Genomic DNA, 20238 nt, shown 5'->3' on the forward strand with positions numbered 1-20238 from the left:
ACTTTTGCCCACATATAATGGCACAATTTGTAATGCAATGGGTTTTTTTTCTCCAAGATGTGCCTCTTGAATGGTGAGGGCCTGATTGGTGCCGCAGATGTGCACTGGTAGAAGCTCAGTCCAAACCAGCACAAGACATTCTTCACTGCAGCTATCTGCCACACTTTAGAGCTCTAAGCTGACACCACACATGCTTTAAGCAGTGAAACAATCTGTATTTTGGACTGAAAGATTCCTGAGGGCACAGTTTTATATGCTGTTTGTTATTTTAAATCCACAGATTAAAAGGATATTTTCTCTAAAAAATAAAACTCTGTCATCATTTACTAACCCTCATGTGGTTCATAACCTGTATGACTTACTTTCTTTAGTGGACCACAAAAGATTTTAGGCAGAATATTAGCTTCAGTCACCATTCACTTTCATTGTATGGAAGGGGGAAAAAATGCCATTAACGTGAATATTGGCATACTAATCAGTTTGAGTAAATAAAATAAATAATGAATGTATTTTCATTTATGGATAAGCTATCCATTTATCTTCCTGCCTTATCGTCTGAAATAAGAGTCTCTGTAATTTTTATATTAAAATCAACAGTGGCTCAACTCCATAATGATGATCAGTGAATTATCTTTTACTTTCTTCCTAATTAACTGAATCAGATGTGGCAGAGCTTTGATGAGATGAAACTTCCTCTGATGTGATATAATTCTGTAAAGAGAAGTTCACATGCATTTAATGGAATATTTTCACGCTCATTGATTTCTGTCAAATTCTAAACATTGGCACAAAATAATGCTCCATCATGACATCTATTTTCCTTTTACTTAGATGAAGCAAAGCCTGTTATTTTGCTACCAAACAGAAGTAGGTAAGTGTCAATATTGTCTGTAAATATGCACCATAAAATTGATGGGAAAGTAATGTGTCCTCTGTGGCACGTCTTGCCCTATGGCATTTGCTTGCATGGATGGTGAATGCATTAAAGGGATAGTTAACCCTGAAATACAAAAAATATGTCATTTACTCACCCTCATTTTGTTCCAGTACCGCTTGACTCTATTTCTTTCTTCCATGGAACACAAAACAGATGTTAGGCTGTATTTTTTCCATACACCAAAGCTTAAAAGGGGTAGTTCACCCAAAAATGAAAATGCTCTCATCATTTACTCAGCCCAATGCCATCCCAGATGTGTATTACTTAATTCTTCAGCAGAACACAAATTAGGATTTTTAGAAGAATATTTCAGCTTTGTAGGTCCATACAAGTGAATGGTTTTCAGAAATCACATAAAGGAAAGTAACCCATAAGATTCCAGTGGCTGAATCCATATCTTCAGAAGTGACAAAATAGGGGTGGGTGAGAAGCAGATCAAAATTTAAGTCCTTTTTTTTTTTTTTACCCTAAATCTCCACTTTCACTTTTACATTTGAAATTCACATGTAGTGCCCGTTTAGTTTAGAAGTTAAAGTGGAGATTTAGAGTAAAAATGGACATAATATTGTTCTGTTTGTCACCCACACCTATTATATCGCTTCTGAAGATATTTATTTAACCACTGGAGTCTTATAGATTACTTCTGTGTTTCCTTTATATGATGTTTGGAGCTGCAAAGGTCTGATCACCATTCACTTGCATTGTATGGACCTACAGAGCTGAGATATTTTTCAAACAATCTGCTGAAGATAGAAAGTCAGATACATGAGAGTGAGTAAATGATAAGAGAATTTAAATTTTTTGGTGAACTATCCCGTTAACATCAACTTTTTTTGTTCCACAGAAGAAAGTCATATTGATTTGGAACAACGAGGGTGAGTAAATGATGACAGGATTTTCAATTTTGGGAGAACTTTCCCTTTAAGGTATGGATGTATTATCAGAAACGGGATATCAAACTGTGCACTCATTGTAGGAATCTTCTATAGTAATAAGACAGATTTAGCTTGTTTTGTTGTGGTTGGAGCATATGTGGTTTCAGCTAAAAGCTCAAATGCCCTAAAAGTATCTTTAGAGTTGTCCTTACATCTTGTGCACCATATTCCAAGTCATACATTAGCTTTGTGTGAAGAACAGGCCAAAAAATTATTATTCACAGAAACTCTTGTCTTGAAATTTGACTTGACAGCAGTGATCACCATTAACTTTCATTGCATGGAAAAGAGCCATTTGCCTTGGAGACTGTTATGACTAACTCCTTTTGTGTTCCATGGAAGGGGGAAAAAGTCATATGGGATTCGATACACACAAGGGTGAGAAAATTATGGCAGAATTTTCATGTTAGTGTCAACTATCCCTTTAACCATCACTGTGCAAACCTTTAAAAGAAGAGATGCGTCTTTAGATGTGATTGAGGTTACAGGGGAATTTAGGATGATCAAAGATAAAGCCATTAGCAGAATAGAAAAACTTAGCGTTCCACAATGTCTGATGCAATCTTTTGCAGGCTTTTGAAGACTAGCAAAAGACTATGCCCACAACAAGGCCTTGTCCATTCCTCTCCTAAGGTCTCAACCAGCATGACAGGCCAAAGTTGTTTGAGGGTATGAGGCTAATCAGTTATATGACACCCTTATAGGGAAGTATGTAATAAAATAGGAAGTTCAACACATTAAATTAGGTAAGGCGAAACAAAGTAATTAATTAGTGTGTCTCACACTGCAGAGTTTAATTAACCCCTCGTCCACACCCCTCTCTTCACCCCCATCCTTCAAGCACCAGCCTGGGCGATAAATTGCCCGTTCTTGTGTGCCAGGCGCAATTAATCCTGCATACTGCCCAAAGGCCACGTCCCCTGTCATGCTTATCTACACATCCCCTTTTTTGCACCTCTGTTTCACTCTCCTTAACATATCACTGCACACGATAAAGGAACAAGCAGTGCAGCGTACTCTAAATCCCACTCTGAGAGAGCGGCCTGAACAGAAAGTATAGTTCTCTTGATTACATCTATCTATTTGTCTTTCTCCATTTTACTCCCTTTGTGTCATCTATTTCTAATTCTCTGTATCGTAAGCCTCTCGTCATGTGGTAATTTCACTTTTTAAAAGGATAGTTCACCCAAAAATGAATATTCTGTCATCATTTACTCACCCTCATGTTGTTTTAATCCAAACCAAACTTTCTTTCTTTTGGGGAACACAAAAGGAAAGTTAGCCTCAGTCACCATTCAGTTTCTTAGCATCTTTTTTGCCACACAGTGAAGGTGAATGGTGACTGAGGCTGTCATTCTGCTTTGCCTCCCCTTTTGTGTTCCACAGATGAAAGTCATACATGTTTGGAACAACATAGGGGTGAATATATGATGACAGAATTAAAATTTTTGGGTGAACTATCTATTTAAGTCTCATTCTGTTGTAATTTCTTTTCTTTCTTTCTTTCAATATCTTACTCCTTCACTGAAGATGTCTTTTGTCCTACAGCTTCTATCCTCTTAACTGACACATATAATGCTCTGTTCTTCATGTAAAGTGTTAACCATTTTCATTTTAATTTCTCATTCACGCACTTAATTACACGTTTTCACTTAGTTAGAAGTCACTCTGTCCTCTAATACCATCTCCTTGCAGGATTTGCCGTAAAGTGATTGGACCTCTTGAACATACTTTAAAATTGTTCTCTTTTTCCTTTCCTCTACTTTAATGGAATGATCTTCCAGCTCTCACACACACATTCTTTATTCATGCGGGTCCCCTATGGCCTCCCCAAACATCAGTACTCTGAAGCCTTTCACCTGCTTTTGTCAAATGGACTTTTAATGTTAGTATTGATGTTCATTATTGTCATCATAGGGAACATGATTCCAACACTGTTCTTCTCCATACAGCCCCAGAAATATGCTCATGTGTGTGCAGTACATTGCAGTTACAGTATGATTCAAGTCTGTTCTCACACTTTTTGTCATTCATCCATGTCAGTGGCTATCTTGTTAAAAAGAACTGCTGAAGCTGAAAGCTTACATTATAATAATGAAACCAATGCAAAGTGGGAGAACAGATGAAAATTACAAATATAGAAGGCACTGTTATGTGACTCACAATTAAAGTCTGGGTGCCGTTTTAGCTTGCAAGACTGCACTGTATTGATATTCCTCAAACGTTCGGAGTAGTTTTTCTAAAGTTTAGTTAAATCTATTGTTTTAAGAATTAAACTTCTGCAATTATTTCAGCCTGAACCACTTAACATGCATGACTATTCAAACTTAGTTTTGTAGATACAGTTGTGTTAAAAAGAAAATTGCAGAACAACATCAGAACCACTGTTATTAGGAGTAGTGATAATTCTGCATTGCAAATAATTTACTTGTAGATGTTGTAGTGTAATAGAAAACAACAGACCCAACTATCATGACATGCACACTGCTTGTTCTGAGTAATTGACTCATTCATTGAAAGAGGCATGTTCAAAATAATAGCAGTGCGGAGTTTAATAAGAGAATTCATTCATTCTGTGGTAAAACAGGTGTCATTAATTGTCCTTTATTAAGGAAGAATGTTTCACACATTGTTATAAAATATATTTCCTTCTGAATTGCTAAGTAAAATGGGCTGTTCCAAACATTGTTCAGAGGAACAACGTAATTTGATTCAAAAGATGATTGGAGTGGGGAAAACGTATAAAGAATTGCAGCAAACAATAGGATGCTCAGCTAAAATGATATCAAATGCTTTAAAATGGCAAAACAAAAACAGAAACACGCGGAATAAAACAAGCAACTACTGTTAACACTGATCAAAGAATAGTCAGAATGGCAAAGATTCAGCCAATCATCACCTCCAGAAAGAACAAAGATGTTCTAAAATTACCTGTAAGTACTGTTACAGTCAGAAGACGTTTGATCAAAGCTAAGCTATCAGCGAGAAGCCCCCGTAAAGCACCATTGTTGAAAAAACCAGCATGTGCACAATCGTTTAAAATTTGCCAACACAGTGAACAGTGACAGTGAAGCATGGTGGCGCAAAAACCACGGGTGGATGTTTTTCATACTACAGTGTTGGGCCTATTTATCGTATACCAGGGATCATGGATCAGATTGAATACATCAAAATACATGAAGATACATTATGTTACCCTATGTCGAAGAGTGCCCATAAAATTGGTGTTTCAACAAGAAAATGACCTCAAACACATGAGTAAGCTAGCAACATCTTGGTTTCAGACAAAAAGGATTGAGGTAATGGAGTGGTCAGCTCAATCCCCTGACCCCAATCCCATTGAAAACTTGTGGGGTCACATTAAAAATGCAGTTTCTGAAGCAAAACCCAAAAATTCACAGGAATTGTGGAATGTAGTTCATTCATCCTGGGCTGAAATACCTGTTTCTAGGTGCCAGAAGTTGGTTGACTCGATGCAACGCATATGCGCAGCAGTTATCAAAACAATGGTTATGCAACCAAAAAAAGTTAAATCTTGAAAAAGAATAATATTCTGTTTCTTTGCTTCCTGTAAAAGAATAATGCATTTAATGACTTAAAATTATATATAAATAAATAATATAAAATTTGTTAATGCTCTGATTTGGAATTGAATGTTTAATGTTTCCGCTACATTTGAAATATAGAAATAAAAGCTATTAAAAAATATTTGTACTTTATTCACTTTTATTAATGTACTGTTATTTATTTGAACACAACTGTAATATCAGTTTTACAGATGTGCTTTTTTGTGTTTTGTCAACTTTTATAAAATCTAAAATTAGGTCTGGGTAAAAATATTGATTCTTTCTGATGAATTTAATTGAAAACCCTAATAAGTTGACTTTACTCCATTAACTGAGTAAACTCGTTCCCTCAATTGAATTGAATTGAATAATGGCCTCTCCAAAACTTGTGTTATTAAGTTCACCTTAACTTGGTGTTCATATAGAATTCAATTAACTATTTAAGTTATGGTAACAAAATTCAAGTGAACTTAACTCAGATTTTCTATTTAAATATAATTTTTTCTACTTATTAATTTTAGTTGAATTTACTCAAATTTAGATCATGCAATAACACAGATCAAATAATGAAGACTACAGCCGATTTTCTGTCAGTCATTAAATGAACTTAATTCTCCACTGATGTGCATCTGAAAATTTCTGACTTTTTTATTCGCATAGCATTAAATTTGTTTGCAGATGTGAGTGATTTACTCACATTATAGAGTCTAAAAGACTTGTATGAAAAAATGTATGAAAGCTGCGCATGCACAAGGTGAACATAAATTATCAGGGTCAAGAGTTAATAAAGGGGACACAGATCACCCTAATTGTGACATCACATAAAACAACTATTTGCAACAAAAAACATAAGAGAGCACTAGAGAGTTAAAACCTCTGTTAATTATTAATAACAACTATTTAAATGCACCTTTAAGTTCTCTTTGACAAGGGATCAAGGGTATTCCCCATATCCTCAATTTTATACTCAATCATTTGAGTTATTAACACAAAAAAATCTATAGATTTTTAAGATAAATAAGTTGGATTAATCAATAATTAAAATGTTATTAACTTGTAAAAAGTGCTTCCTTCCTGCAGTTGACGCAACTCGTAGCTGTAGCGTGAAGTCAGCGAGTTCACACGAGAATTCGGAAGCAGCGCTTCTTTACAACAGAAGAATGAAGGTCTTGCGAGTCCAGGGTGGAAGGGCCAATTTAAAGTTAAAACATTTTAATTATCAACTTATTTCTTATATAAACCTATTGATTAGTTTCAGAAGACATTCATTGATTGATGAGTTGTGTGGATTAATTTTATGCTGCCTAAATGTGACTTTTGGACCATCAAAGTCCTGGCACATGTTTACTTGCTTTTTACTGAGCCTAGGGCTGTTACAGAGACAGGTGTGATATTTCATGGCAACAATTTCAGTGATATCTGACAGGTAATTGGGGTGTTTTCTGCATGCTATTTAATAAAAAAAAAAAAAAAAAAACGTACAGCACCTTTAAATTATTCACTATGTTGTTTGTCTACCAAGAGTCAGTTGACCTCAAGAAAATGGTCTTATGAAACCCGCTCTTATGAAATTGATCTATGAGCATGTTTGTTTTGCAAGCATTCTGTGTCTGGCTATCTTCTTACACAAATTCAGGCAGGTTTTTCCATCTGTCAGTATAAATGGCGTCTTTATTCTAGAGAGGATCGATGTGATAAACACTTGCAATATTCAAGTAAAAAAATAACATTCAGTGTCCAAGGTTGGTAGCACGCCTCCATCACAGTGATGTACAGCAGCCATTTTAGCCCACATGGCAGTGCTTTTATCAGTCACCATTGAGGAAAGAGCAGATTTAATTTGACTGCTTGAGTCCTGGATGATTAGATCTTGGGTTTTAGAGAGCAAGACTGGCAATTTGGCCAGCACTTGAAAGTGAATGCATCTGCCATTAAACGCACAGCGTCTTGGTAATCCAGAGCTCTATATTGTAAAGGTTGCCAAAGTGTTCATCTTCAAGACTTCTCATTTCAACCAATGACAGATTCCTATTTCTATAATGGCCTCACTTATGATATTAAAATCTCCATACAAAGCACAACTACTCCTGTTTTCTTCCATTGCATCTTTGTTTGGCACAGTTTGAATGTCTTGTGTCTCTGATGCTGATAGACCTCTATCACCTTTCATCCCTGTTGTCTGTCCTCAATCACACATTGTCAGATGACATATTATTTGTAGATCCGACTCCATTATGCTGTTTAGCACCTAGTGTGTTTGCTTATTTGAATGTTGAAAGTTGTTTTTGGTCTAAAAGTAGTTAAAAAGGCAGCAGATGAAAAACAAATGTGGAATCTCAGTATCTTCACCCAAGGGTTTTTGAGGCTCTTCTAACAACCTCGGTTTAATATTAATCCATATTTAATTAGGAATCACTCTCTGCCTTGTTGATTTAGATCTGTTGTTCTCGGTGAGGTTAGGGCTCGGGGATATGCTGGTGGGGTTGACATGGGATTACTATTAATAATCAAGTCTGGAGGGAGATAGGCAGACTTTGTATTTAATTTCATTACTGTTGAATATCTTTGCATTATTATGCAACGTACTAGATAAACAGCGATATAGCTGGCAATGCGGGAAAATATTTGCTCTTCTTTGCACGACAGTCATTGCTTTAATCTGAAAAGATTATAATAGGATTCGACATCAAGATACTGCTTTGAAGGAAGTTCTTTAAAAAAGTGATGTTTATCTTGAACTGTTCTATAAATTGCATGAGGGTTGTAACTGACTATCAGCATAAAGTCTGGTCCACTCTGTAGTAGAGGTCTGTTCTGCAAGGGACCCTTTCTTTCATCCCACACCCACCGTTATCCCTCAAGTTTCTATCCCGTACCTGAACACTCCGCTCTGCCCACAGTGATTTTCTTCCCATTACTGCAACCCCACTGAAATTCGTTTTCCACATTGGGGAAAAAATACAAAAGTACTACAAATAGAGAACAAGTGTAAATAAATAAAATGTTATTACTCTGTTATTGCTATTATCGGATGATGCGGAATGATGCCCATCTGATTTGCCTGGAGGAAATTTATTTCATAACACTAAATTGACAATTGTTTTGTCTGATTTTCACATCTTTTGATGACACAGTGTGTCCTCTCTTTGCTCTGCCATCCTTCCAAAGAATGTGCACATTTTTGCAAAGTCTACATGCAAAAATGGACAGAGACAGAATCCATAATAAAACCCAAATCAACTTCGGCTTGACTTTTCAAAGGTGGCAACAACTCTGAGATCTAAAAGGATTTAAAAGTGACCCAGAGATGGCTTTTTACTTAACAGGTAAAATATTTTATTGATATGGTTTATGTATAGTTGTGTAAACACACACCTCTGTGTGTGTGTAGTGAAATACAATAATTATACTGTAATCAATGCAGAACTTTTCACATGTGTATTTTTCTTTTATAAAAGCAATAATTTATATAAATAAATCCTTTAGTCCTAGGCTTGCCAAGGACATGTGATTCTTGAAATTATGTTGACCACTGGTTGGTAACAATGACAATCTATAAATTAGCTACTGCCGTAGTCAATTTGACCAGAATATCCTGCAGTTATAAAATCTTTACAATGTTTGACCTTATCAGAATAGCAATCGTTATGTGTAATGTTAATGAGCGTTTCCTAAGTAATTTAGTAATGTAATTTATTATAAATCAGTTCAACAGCAGAAGATATGACACTTTATTTCGTCATTTATTTGTCCATTCGCTCTGATAAGATGTCTTGTATCCATGTGTTCTCTGGTGCCTTGAATCGCATTCATCCACACAGAGGAGCAGAGCCGAAGCACAACCAAAAAAATTTCTTCTGCAAGACGTGTGCAGTTTTATTTTTTAACCACTAGAGGGCCAAACGTTAAATAGTGTAGATTTAATTGTTATCAAAAATAAATTAGTTGTAAAACAAAATTATTATTATTGTTGTTTTTTTTTTTTTTTAAATGATATCCACATCAGATTTTTCCACAATTCATGGACATACCATCCGTTACCACCTTTAACCCTGCACCCCAAGAAATCGTATCTGGTCCTGCGGGAGATCCGCAGGAATGCAGACCTCTAATTTTCAGGTTATTCTGGACAAGAACCATCAATTGAAGAAACCAACATGAAAAGTGACCAACTGCTGTCCATTTTGATTCAATGAACTGTTGAGTGGTGGTTTATCTGAAATAGTTGATACCACAATGATAGACTAGAGCCAGAGTCTCACTAGCTGATTTTTCCAATGATTTTCAGGTGTTAGCTAATTAACATAATCACAGGCCTGGCAGAGTGAGACAGAGCATGCATTATGCCTAGTGGACACTATACAACACTACAAGCTCGTCTCCTTTGATGTTTTGAGTCAGTGACTGGTCTGCGACGAGAATTCTTAGATCTCACAGAGGTCTTATTGTGTGCATTCTCTTGTGACATCCTGGGACTAGTCCCAGATTCTACTGCAGTTTTCAAAACAGCTTGATATCTAGACGTCTTGTCATCAAGTGTGACCACTGTCTCAATGAATGCCAGAACCAATGAAATATAGAGAGAGAGCACAAGAGAACTGAAAGGTATTAGGAAGCAGAACACAAAAAATTATTCGAAAATAAAGTTCAATTTCATCCATATCTCCTCACCTGCTGTCTTTATTATTTTCAGCTGTTTTATAATTTTTTTCCTTTGCAAATTAGTGCAAATAAGTGTAAAAATGGGCACTAGATGGGCACTTTCCTTTGCGGTGCCAACAAGCACGCGAGAGCCATCCTGTCATGTTTATTGACATGTTATCAAGAATAGAATGCACTTTGTGAATTAATTTAATTATCTTAATTTTAAGATGCATTTTGGGTGATCCGTTTGAAACAAGATGATGCTAAATGCAGCTGTAACAGCCGTTTCTTTGCAGGTTATGTGCAGATTTAAAGAGAAATAAGGGTACGACATTTAAACATTTTAAAACGCGAATGCATGAACGTGCACAATAAGGACACCGATATGAGCAGCATGCACACTAGAAACTCAGTTACAGGTACTACACTAAAATAACTCTGAATGCTCTAAACATCACGTCTGTTTATAATTAAGAGGAACTGTTTGCTTGTTTTTTTAGCGCTTTCTCTTTTTTTACTTTTTTGTGCATTATTATCATTCAGTAATACACTAACGTAATGATTGATGCATGTCCTCATGAAATTAGAGACTCTCTCCTCAAAATCTGAACACAAGTGATCAAAAGAGATGACCAGGTGTAACCATGATGTGCCTCGCTTGTACATTTGTGGACGGATCACCCAAAACGCATCTTAATACCAGTGTACACATGACTTCTGTCAGAGACGAATGGTCATGTAGTTGATGCACTGCAGTCCTGTATTGTACGCACCAGCATGACGGAAAACAAAACAAAACAAGGCTAGCATGCACGCAAGTTGTGTAGTGTATGCTTGGCTTTATCTCAGTGAGAGGTGTAGATCACTTGACCGTCGGGAGTCCCTGCTGAGTTAATGGCTTCAAAAACTGAAAAAACACATCCGGCTTGCTTGAAAAAATCATTCTGTCTCTGAGGTGGGGTCTTTTGTTTATGTCAAGTGACCAATGAGCTTCTTCTTTTACTGAAGAACATACACGGCGTCAAGCTGATATAAATGTTTTCAACGCACTCCTATTCCTAAAATTTTTCCTCCACTAAAATTCTGTCTGTTTTTATTGGATGCATTTCGTTACTCATTGAACGCTACATATGGACATGTCTCAAGCCTCGATTGGATATATAAACAATCGCAATCATGTAAAATGCCAAATTGTGTGCATTATGCATCAGACGGACAGTAAACAGTCTGTGGGCTGTCAGTGGATTTGCTGTTTGAGGCAGAGGCCAGTTTTAATTTGAATGTTAATAGTTGCAGCAGTCATTGACTAATTGTTCAGACAGCCACATAAAGCTCTGTAACATCTACCATAGGATGAAATTAGTGTTTCAGTTACTGCGAATCCTTTGTAAAGTTTCCTACATCAAGTGCAAGGAAGACTTTTGCAACTGTAATAAGATTACAGATTAGCAGCCGCCTCCACAATCAACCCACAGAAAACACTCATGCTCGGGTGAAGGCACACAGGAACCAATGTTGACTTAATGTCAGCTATGCATTTAGTTTCTGCCTGTCTTGCCGGGCAAGGGCCAGGAAAGAGAATCTAATTTATCTCAAGTCTCAGAGGCATGATGACTGCCATACTCGTGACACTCACACACACAAACACACATATACCAACACTCTTGGGTAAATAGGCTTCCACCAAGCTCTCTCTTTCGCTCTCTCACTCACTCACACAGGCATCCAAGCATGCCGAGGCATTCACAGTGCACCAATGAGTTATCGAATGATTGGCACTGTGCAGCCTTGCTGAATAGCCATTGGTATTCATCAAAAGAATGCCACAATGAATGAAGGGCTAAAATATGTGGGTGGGTCTAAACTGTTTCTCTTATGTCATCTTTTTTCAGAGAGGCATTCCCATTGGGGCCTTTTGCAAAGACTTCAATGAGAAAACCAAGGACCTCAAAGAAGGCATTCCTCTTCCCATCAAGATCAATGTGAAGGTAATATAACAATTCATTTTGAACACTGTTATCGTTTTTTTTGTGTCACCAACACTTTACCGATCAGTCAGAGTTGAAACGTCTTGAGCGCCTCTTAATTACTACACATTGTTGTTTGTAGTTCATCTTCCTCTCGTTTGTTTTGTCACTTTTTTTTCTCCTCAGTTTTTACAAGTCCGTGTAGATGCTCTTTAACATTCACATCCCAATCGCATTAGCAAGCAGCTTTAGATGCATCTTGTATGCCAAAGCACAGATTAGGCCTTCTACCACCATTATGATGAAGGTATTAACTGAATTGGATTCTACAGAAGAAGAGAACAATCCCAATCAGACAATGACTTGTAAATTAGGAATATTCGCTAATTCAGTGAATGCGGTTCATCTGGGCTAAGTTTATCTCCCCACTCACCTTCTCAAGAGCTTCGGCATGTTTATTATAATCTTTTGTCAAGGAAGCACTTTCCATTCTCACTTTTGAAGTCAAACACCATAAATGTACTTGAGCTTAGTGCATCTTACGGTTGTCTCGCTTGTGCATTAGCAGTGTCTTACCTGACAACTTTAGTCTTACTTTCACTCGTATGATCATTCTGTCTCTTCTAATCTACATTTTTCATACACCATCAGCAACAAAATGAGAGGTCTAGCACTCTCTACTGATTCTCTGACTTGAAATAAAGATGGATTGATGGCTGTTAGTAATGCTTGCAGAGTCAATGGCAGAGCGCAGGGGTGTGTGAGCAAAGCCCCATTATGAAGGTTGTGAGAAATGGCTTTTTATAATGGAGGGGTCATTGATCACATATTTTAAAGTAGCACGACTGTGTGAAATGAGAGTTCTCATTACAGGTCTCCATCTCTTTTACATTACAGAACTGTTGAAAGGCTCTTGTGTGTTTTCAATTGGAAATCCCTGTTTCAATAACCCTCTTTGTTTCTAAGTGAAATGGGGGGATGCTGTGGTTGACCAGACAGTTATGCAGATATTGAGAAGAAATTATATGGCCACATTTTGCTCCTGCACTGCCACCCAACCTGGTCTGGGGTGTTTTAATTTCTCTGACTCATGTCTAACCCAATCTCAGTCAAAACCCAAACACATAATCTTTTCTTTTGAGCCGATTAGGCAAGTATCTGTGAGGCAAGTGTCCAGTTCTGCCACAGTCTGAATATAGATGCTTCTGTTGCATACAGTAAAAGTAAGAACTTCAGCAGCAATGTCACCTTCATCTAGCTCATCCTTGTGTTTTTCTGTCTGCGGTGGTGGCCCGAGGGTGAAAATTGTCAGCCTTTGTTGTTTCCATTCCTCTGCAGGTACATAAGCTCTCGTTCCAAGATCAGTTGCAAGAGGAAGATAATAATGATATTTTTTTTCTACATCTCTCATCTTTATTTTGATAAATCGTGGAATTTTGCCTTCTAATATTTTTGTATAATGACAGCTAAACTGTATAATTTGACCGTTGTTCCTACTACTATGTGCTAGTTTCATGTCTCATAGCACTCTGTGGTCTCTTTCTTCTCACATAATAAAATAATTTCAACTCAAATCAATATTTCATGTCCATTTATTTATTTCGTAATTAGCCATGTAATAAGTGGGATAATGTACAGTGAGATTATCATTATCACAAAAAATAAACCCCTTCAGAATAATGCAAGACCCTGTCTGCTTCATATTGGTGCCCTGATCACCATGTCAGGTTTTATTTTCTGCTATAATGACATTATCCCTTATTTATTTATATAGTGTCTTTCACAAACCCAAGGATGCTGCACAATGCACATACACAGTGCATCCACTAACCAAAAAGAAGTAAAAGTAATGGCTTACACAAAAAGAATAAAAAATAGAGTATGCAAATAAAATATGACATAAATAACTTAATACTATTTAGCAATTTCCCAATGTTTATGCCCTAAGACAATCGGAATATGAAAGTGCATACCATTTGTCTAAATACCACTATTAATGAATCATTCTTTTAGTCCTATGGACGGATAAAACTTTAAAGCTAATGTCCTCTCTGTGATACTGATTAGGGTTCAACAGGGATTGAAGATCAGCCTGAGCTGTATGTGATCTTCAGCTCAGGGGAATGTAGAGGAAATTCTGGTTGAGTTTGCAGCACAATGCTTGCTTAGGCTTTAGCTGGATGGCTGCAATGGATTTGAACCCAAGTCTGGGTGCATGTGAAGTCCCAGTTGTCCCATTAAGCTGTCTGCTGCACACTCATTGTCTTTTAGCCTCTCTATGCAGACTAATCCTTGCCTTAAAGCTTCGGTTTCGGCAGGCCTTATAGTCGAGGGTGTGTGTCAGGGGTGCAAATGTGTGTGTAGCTTTACTCGACTGAGTTTATGAGAGGCTGTCAGACTCTAGGGATGTCAATGAGAATCTGTCAGGCTCCAGAGATTCTATTGGACGCTATAGGATTTGAGCTCTAGAAGAGGACAGAGCATTACTTACAGTATATCACCAGCTTCATGTGATGAGCTTGACAGACCGAAAGTGATTGCTGGATGCACACAAACCCGAAAATTAAAACAAGATTTTGTTCCCACCATCTCTTCAGATGATCGTCAAAAGCATAAACCCAATACACAATCCATAATGTTCCAGATGAACAGCAGCATACAATGGTTACATTACAACAGGGGTTTTCAATAGGGGATTCATGGTGATACTGCAGGGGGTTGGCAATTATTGTTTCATTGCCTCTTCCACATTCAAATGTATTAAATACACAGTAAAATATGTATGTAATGCTCAAGTATATGACATCAATAATGATTATATCAATGGTTTTCCAATGTAAGCATCAAAACCAGGTGTAGGATATTTAGTACTGATGAATTTAGGTGGTAACCGTTAGAGTGCCCTATTCTCACACCATTATATGTAAGGGTATTTGGTATGCTAAATTTAGAAGGGAATTTAGGGTCTTGAAATATGTGAGCGATGAACTAAATTAAACTGTCCTTATTTTACATTATTAGGAAATTAAATGTGTAATGGAATTAGTCGCATTCAACAATTATTATAAATTAGATAAATCACAAATAACTACATTATTTGTCTGAATAAATTCTCCACCATTAAAATCTGAATACAACATATCGTTGTATCCGCTCATAATTTCTACTATAAGGAATTAGCTTTAATAAGTGAATTACGATTCACTTATTGGAGTGATATTATTCTCATGAATTATTGAAAATAATATCACACGTATTAAGGTACTGCATTGAAGTGAAATCTTTTAGAAACAGGGATGAGGTTATTTATCAAAAATATACCACAGTCTTTGAATACAGACAACCCTTATTGCTATTCTAAACATAAATCTAATCTAACACACATATATACACACATATATATTATACATAAGACAGGTTGGTGAGAACAGTGACAGAATGTGAAATAAATGATCAATACAGTGAAAATTAACTTATGGAGTCTGTTGACAATGCCTTAACATTTAACCTTATTTGAGTCTACATCGATTTGTTATCGTATTACCCAAAGTATTTAACAAATACACCAGCACTTTGAGCACAATATTGGAGATGTACAGAACTTGCATGTTGTGGTGTTTCCTCGCGTTCTTTGTGTTTCTTGGCTCTTGGTCGAAAGTTCGTTCCGTTGAGTTATTGTCTGTATGAATGATGAGGTTGGTTTTGAAGCGAGGCCTTCTCATGGACCATAGAGTTTTTTAGAGGCTTCCTCAGGACCTTGAGTCCCGAGCTTCCTTGGACCTCACATGGCATGGATCTGGTTCCGACGAGATCCCGAGAACACCAGAGTCAGAGCGAAGTCTGAGCAGTCAGGAGAGACCAGACGAGAGACGACGACAGAAGAGTTCTTCCTGTTTGGAACCATTTGAACTGAAATTGGCCACCTCCCCGAAGGTGTCCTGCGCCAATCAGAAGTGAATTTCAGAGTCACATAGTCAACTGTGCTGTCTTTTTCCGATGGTTGATTTATGGTTCTTTGTTTCAGATTCTTACAAATCTCCCACTCAAAAATAGTGCATATTTAAACATGAACTTTTATATCTTGAGAATGTTACAAGAGACATGATATTCATTGTCATCAGCTTCCTCCTATGAAGCGTTTGCATACTAAACTTGACATTCTTTCATTAATATTGTACGTGTAGGTAACGAAACATGTAAATCCCTGGTTACAAATCATACTGGTTAATTCATTGGTTATACAACATGGATAAAACATTACACACATTTTAAAGAGGTATATGAGGCTATAATCATTAATTTGTCAGTTATACATTTTACATTTACATTTATGCATTTGGCAGATGCTTTTATCCAAAGCGACTTACAGTGCACTTATTACAGGGACAATCCCCCCCGGAGCAACCTGGATTAAGTGTCTTGCTCAAGGACAAAATTGTGGTGGCGAACCAGCGACCTTCTGATTACCAGTTATGTACTTTAGTCCACTTCGCCACCACCACTCCAAATTATGTATTAGACAAGTTACCACAGTTCAAAGCAATTGTCAGAATTACCTAGCAAGCCTAGGTATTGTATAAATCATGGATTTAAATGCATTCTGTACATTTTAGAAGGTTAAATCGGTAAAGTACTGTGACTGTGTGAGATGTTTCTGGATTAAGGAATGTCCTTTTTAAGATGCTGTTTGCTGAACAATGATCACAGTGTCACGTTATCTGATGAGTCTAAGTGTAGCAAACTGGTTTATATCGGAGGACAGAATCTTGTGTGTCCTGAGTCTCTCAGGAACTCCAAGAGTGTGTGTTCTCTTTTATTGCTTTGACCTTTGAATTTGCCAAGAAGTTTTCAAGTCATATGGGATTCTAGACAAGTCTCTTGGTTAGTTTTATTGGCCAGATGTGAGACTTACTGGCACCGATGTCTTTCTATTTATGACTTTGTGGAATTTCAGGATTAAGATTGGGTAAATCCTAGATTCAAATCACGTAGTTTCAATACTTCTGCATGTATAATCCAACACAGGTATGTACTGAATGCATGTTATCATCAGGATTTTCATGGTCATGAAAACCTGTAAATATCAGGGAATTTTAAAATTGTGATTTTTCTTTTTTTATGTATTTGTGTATTTATTTTGTTTTTAGGTCTGTCAAATGTATTTATTTTTAATTAGTAGGACATGTAATTTCTTTTGGTAACACTTCACAATAAGGTTCAATTTTTTCACATTAGTTAATGCATTAGGTATTATGAATTAACAATGAACAATATCTTTTTACAGAATTTAATAATGCTGTTATTTGGTTATTGTTAGTTTATAAAAATAAATCGTTCATTGTTAGGTCATACTTGTTCATAATGCATTAACTAAATTTAACATATTCTTGTCATTTAAAACATATGAATATATCTTCAAATTAACATTAACATTAAAGATTAATAAATGATGTAGAAGTATTTTTAATTTTTTATATTAAATAATGTAGTTAACTTATGTTAACAAATGGAAACTTATTATATAGTGTTACAGTTTTCCTTGCTGTCCTCAACTCTAAAATATTTTATTAGCTAAAAATTGTGGTTATGGTTTAAAATCCATATCCATGTATCACAAACAACTAGAAAAGTCATGGTCCAAAAGAGTGGGAACCCTGTTGTATAGGCCAAGGTTAAAATGCAGCATAACATGCATTATGTATCATTTATGCATCATTTTTATAGGTAATATCGGATTGTATGGTACTGTATGTTTTACTTTCACTAGATTCTAACCATATAACAAAGTTCAAGTCACATTTTTTTCTGTTCTCCCTAAATAGATGAGCATGTTCTGAGCACAGCCCTCTTTTCTTCCCTCTAGCCTGACAGGACTTACGACCTGAAAATCGGGCAGCCCACTGTATCATATTTCCTTAAACAGGCCGCGGGCATTGCAAAAGGAGCCGGAAAGACGGGTAAGTCAGTCCAATTACAGCCAGGGCAGCCGTGGTCATACCTCCCTCCCTACAATCTCTCAGCAGTCTATTTGTGTATCTCGCCACTGACTTATGTTTCAGTAATGGACAGACTTCCCCCTGCAGGGTGTTTTGAGTGAGATTGAATTTTTTGACTGATGATATATTGATGATGAGCTGCAGTGTTAGAGATGTGTTCAATTACGAAGAGGAAAGCAGCAGTGAAGGTGGCACATAAAGAAAAGAGTATTATGGATTGCTCAATTATTCTTTCTTATGCACCTACTCTTTCCCTCCTCCTACCTTTCTTTTACTTCACTTCATCTCACTTCTGTTTTGCTCAACCACTACCAACCATACCTCCTGCTGGTTTCTCTATCTGTGCTACTGTATTTCATTGTACCTTTCTCGCGCCCCACCCGCCACCTTCCCCTAATTTTCTGTGTCTTTCAGGGCATGAGATGGCAGGTATGGTGTCTGTGAGGACCATATATGAGATTGCACAAGTCAAATCCCAAGATGACAGCTTTAAGCTGCAAGACGCCTCAATGCAGACCGTCGTCAAGAGCATCATCGGTTCAGCCAGATCCCTCGGCATCAAAGTCCTCAATGAGTGAGAATCCTTTTAGGCTTCATTCTAACACACATTCAAAAACAAGCACTGCCAGTCAAAAGTATGTTTTCAAAAAATAGTAATCATAAAGTAATCATTACAAAAATATAATAAAGTCAACAAAATTATGAAAATTTAAAGAACTCTTTAGAAAATGTGGAGGAAATGTATTTTCTGAAAAAGTTTTGTAAGTTTTTCTTCCCTCATATTATTTTGGGTTACACAATTTATTTTGATAATACCTTTATCCATCCCTTTTAAAAATGAACCATGAATTTTAGAACAGTAACCATAGTTCAACTATGGTATTTGTAGTAAAACCACAGTTACCTGAGAATTTACCATTGTTTTACTTCAGTAACCATATGTTAACCATGATATTCATAGTAAAACCATACTAATAATACAGTAAAACCAAAACCTATGGTAATAAAATTAATATGGCAAAGAAAACATGTTTACTACAGTTTTAATATAGTAACACCATGGTTAGTCATACAAGTATGTTTTTTTTAAAACCATGGTTTCCAATTATAAACATGCCCTTGGTTTTTACTATTGTAAAACAACAGTAATCATTTAACCTTGGTTTCCAAAACCATGGAATTAATAATACCAAAGTTCAACTTGGGTTACTGTGGTAAAAATATTGTTCTTTTTTGTAAGGTTTGAATAAACCCTAAATAAATCCTAAATAATTGTGAAGGAAAGCAAAACATTTTTGGAAAGTAAATTCCCTCACTGTTCTCTATGCAGCTCAGAATAAATGTGTGATATGTAGTAACCACAAACATTTTAATTGAAACCAATCCAATAAACTAATCAATCTTATATTTATCTTCTAGATGCTGGAAATAAATTCACTCTAGAGTGTCCTAACTTTTGACTGGTATTGTAATTTATTTGTTGCATACAAAATTTGAGGTTTTAATATTTGAGCACCTTGTTGATTCTGCATTGCTGGTGCCTACACTCTACTGTGAGTTTTCGACATCAATCTTTTCCTTGAAAAAAATGTGCAAACAGCATCCCAACACCTTCTAAAATTCTTAATAAGAGATCTGAATAAGTCATAACTGAATAAATCAAGTCTCACTTCCAACACCCACCAATGTATTTAGATCTTGTGCTCTTCTAGAAGTTTTTGTCTCATTTCCTCACTGCTGAGAATTGAGCTTGATTATAAAATGAATCAAAACTTCATGTTTTGTATAATGAATGATTTCATAATGATGAGAAATGATAAGGAATGCTATTTGCTTATTTTTGAGAGCATTATCTGAGGTGCCTCAGCTGCCATAGCTTTTTCCTGTTGCTCTGTTCCTACAATGTGCATCAGATGTCACTTTGTCATTTCAATCTGGTTTGGACAAACATTTGGTTGGGCAGAAAAACAGCATGTTCTGGTAGCATTTCAGAGTCTTTTTTTTTTCTGAAACTGAAGCTCTTTAATAAATGAACCATGTCACTGAGGCACAAATGCTCAGACCCATCATTTGTACATAAAGTAACTGCAGTGCTCTCCTTGCATTTCAAATGATAACGGATATTTCTGAAATTCTAATGTAGATGTATGTTGGTTTGCCTCTCATCTCCATCTTCTCTCACCCTCCACTGTC

At 36.4% G+C, this 20238-nt stretch overlaps 1 protein-coding gene across 1 annotated transcript in view; it reads left to right on the plus strand.

The window, feature by feature from the left end:
• The window catches only part of mrpl11 (mitochondrial ribosomal protein L11), a 60240-nt gene that overhangs the window by 39752 nt on the left and 250 nt on the right, over positions 1-20238 (plus strand). The window contains exons 3-5 of the mRNA XM_052088990.1: positions 11975-12070; positions 17913-18006; positions 18460-18619. Of these exons, the coding sequence (XP_051944950.1) occupies positions 11975-12070; positions 17913-18006; positions 18460-18619 (350 nt within the window). The remainder of the gene's footprint in view (positions 1-11974; positions 12071-17912; positions 18007-18459; positions 18620-20238) is intronic.

This window comes from Xyrauchen texanus, chromosome 23 (assembly GCF_025860055.1).
Source record: "Xyrauchen texanus isolate HMW12.3.18 chromosome 23, RBS_HiC_50CHRs, whole genome shotgun sequence".
NCBI lineage: Eukaryota > Metazoa > Chordata > Actinopteri > Cypriniformes > Catostomidae > Xyrauchen > Xyrauchen texanus.